The 3,050-nt window shown below is 50.2% G+C and overlaps 1 protein-coding gene across 1 annotated transcript in view; it reads left to right on the forward strand.

Moving 5' to 3' along the window:
* Positions 1–1,152, forward strand: part of LOC106807298 (histamine H2 receptor-like) — a 2,333-nt gene extending 1,181 nt beyond the window's left edge. Inside the window, exon 2 of the mRNA XM_014809604.1 lies at positions 675–1,152. Coding sequence (XP_014665090.1) covers positions 675–1,152 — 478 coding nt within the window. The remainder of the gene's footprint in view (positions 1–674) is intronic.
* The last annotated feature ends 1,898 nt before the right edge of the window (positions 1,153–3,050 follow it).

The following is a 3,050-nucleotide window of genomic DNA, read 5'->3' on the forward strand; positions in this document are numbered from 1 at the left end:
CCACACGCGCCCACACGCGCCCACACGCACCCGCACACGCATACGCTCGCACGCACGCACGCACGCACGCACGCACGCACGCACACAGAGAGAGGGAGAGAGAGAAAGAGAAAGTTTAAGAATGTGCGTTAGTGCTTGATAATAAAACGAAAATTACATGATTAGTTATAGTGATCTTTAGTGATCACATCTTGTTGCTCATGAAGAGAATAGTTCTACTAAAAAGATAATTGTCGTAGTCAGAATGAAGGCTGTACATTTACTCAAAAGTGCCTCAAATACCCTTGCGATCTACATTTCTAAAATGTTGTGAGAGAGAGAGAGAGAGAGAGAAAGAGGTGTCTGCTTGCTGTCTACACAGAACGAAGGATTTGCTATATTTTACCTACTCGCAAGAACCTTTGGTGAAAAACGGAAATTCCCTTCGCCATACGCTCGATCCTGGATTCGAAACGTGAGCCTCGGATGTACGTGCTATGCCTACGTACGGGTGAACGTAAATGCCATCAATTTAACGCTAGAGTAGTGTTAGCAATCAACGAGCTCGATGTTTCTCAGGTTGCTATGTTCTCTCCTCTCTCACTCTCTCACTCTCTCACTCTCTCACTCTCTCTCTCTCTCACTCTCTCTCTCTCTTCCTCTCACTCTCACTCTCTCTCTCTCCGCACCGACAGGTACCACTGGCTCGCGCAGTGCATCCACTACTTCATCATCCTGCTCATCATGATCGTCCTGTACGGCCGCATCTTCCACGTCGCACTCCGGCAGCAGAAGCTGATGGCCGAGTCGGAGCGGCGCGCGTCGACGCTCTCCCTCGAGGCGGCGCACATCCAGCAAGCGATGCGGACGGTTCGCGTCTTCCTGCTCGTCTTCGGCGCGCTCATCGTCTGCCTGACGCCGTTCTACGTCGTCTACACGTACCTGGCGATGCACGGCCTGACGAGCACGGACGCGCGCTACCTCACGTGGACGGGCTTCGCCGACATTCTCGTGTTCGCGAACAGCACGGTGAATCCGTTCATCTACGCGTGGAAGTTCAAGGACTTCCGGCTGGCGCTGCGCCGCATGTTCCGCGTGCGCCACAAGCTGAACACGGCGTATAGATGGCACTACAATCTGGCACTGACGCATATAGGTGGCGCTACAGTCTAGCGCAGCCGCGTATAGGTGCAGTTACAATCTGGCGCTGAAGCGTATAGGTGGCGCTACAGTCTGGCGCAGCCGCGTATAGGTGGCGCTACAGCGACGTCGCATACATGGACGTGAACTCCTCCGCTGCATCAGACTGTAGCGCCACCTACACGCGGCTGCACCAGACTGTAGCGCCACCTACACGCGTCAGCGCCAGGTACCACATTACTGTAGCGCCACCTACACGTAGTTGCGCCGGGTACAATGTTGCTGTAGCGCCACCTATACGCATCAGCGCCAAGTACCGCATCACTGTAGCGCCACCTATACGCAGCTGCGCCACGATATGATATCACTGTGGCGCCACCTACACGGGTGGTCTGGCCAGAACATGTATGACATTGGACATGGTATAGTGCCTGAGTGAGTGCGAGTCACATGCCACTGTTTTACAAAATCTCTCCACAAGTTAGAATCAGCACCGCTGCCGCTGATAACAAAGACAATACTTGTGACTTATGACGGCAACGATAACGACTACACCGGTAAAGCCTAGCGCAGACCTGCGATTTTTGGTTGCTCGTTGCTGCAACCTGCAAGCGATCGCTCGATGTGTCAGCGCGTGTGCGCACACATGCGATTTCGAAGCGATTCTAGAGCAATTTGGGAGCGATTGGGAGCGACGAGTCGCTCAAAATAAAAGCAGTTTGATTTCTTGCAACTCGTCGCAAGCGACCAGAAGTGCTACGGGTTGCAGTTGCACGTTCCCGGCAGAAGTAGCGATTTCGCAGCAATTTTTACAGCGATTCTAGGAACGCTGTCGAGTTGCATGAAAAAGTCGCAGGTCTGCGCTAGGCTTAATGGTAACATACTATAATATTATGACAAGCGACCTGCGATGCCGCTGTAATACAGGACCTTGGGTTGTCTCCTGAGAGAGCCAGCTAAGTTTTGAGACGAATGACTGGCAAGTTAGACAGCAAGCTGAGTACTGATCATGAGACAGCTGGCTCAGAACTGAGACAGCCAGCTAAGCACTGAGACAGCTGGCTCAGAACTAAGACAGCCATCAATGCACTGATACAGCTGGCTAGGAACTGAGACAGCTAACTATGTACTGAGACAGCTGGCTGAGAATTGATACAGCCATCAATGTACTAATACAGCCGGCTAGGAACTGAGACAGTTATTTACTGAGACATTCAGAGCAGAACAGACACCTAACTGCAGAAACAGCTAACTCACACGTGCACTGAGACATCACGACATCACGAGATCAGCTGATAAACATGACATCCGAAGAAAAAATCAACCGAGATGTATCAACTTCATCAAACTAGTGCGACTAGACTTACATTTCGGCTGCACCTGATGGACAGTGAATGCCTAACAGATGAAGATGTGCACAATCTATAAGCAGTAGCGTTTTACTTAACGGCTTACAGCACGGCAATGTCAAGGTCAACGAAGCCCGACCTTGAGGTCATCACCGGTCATCCTCGACTGCAACAGTTCGACCTTGACATACACAGCTAGGGATTTTCACTTGTATATATTTATCGCTTGTATATATCTTGCGCATTGTTAATGCCGGCACGGTTGCCGTGGCAACTGCTGCGATATTGTGGCTTTTAGCTTTTCTTATACCTTGTATTATAGGCACGCGTCCTCGCTGTATCTACTGCCAACACTTACTCGTTATTATTATTATCATATTAAATCCTTCTTCTCCCAGAATTCAGACGTTTGATGTGCATAAGTAGCGATCGCCTCGTTATTTCACACAGAGCAAAAACTATGCAGAAGCAAAGCTAATGAGGTCTGCTCTCGCTCTCTCTGTTTCACTCTTTCTCTCTCTCTCTCTCTCTCTCTCTCTCTCTCTTTCACTCTTTCACTCTTTCACTCTTTCTCTCTCTCTC

This window comes from Priapulus caudatus, unplaced genomic scaffold (assembly GCF_000485595.1).
Source record: "Priapulus caudatus unplaced genomic scaffold, Priapulus_caudatus-5.0.1 Scaffold207, whole genome shotgun sequence".
NCBI lineage: Eukaryota > Metazoa > Priapulida > Priapulimorpha > Priapulimorphida > Priapulidae > Priapulus > Priapulus caudatus.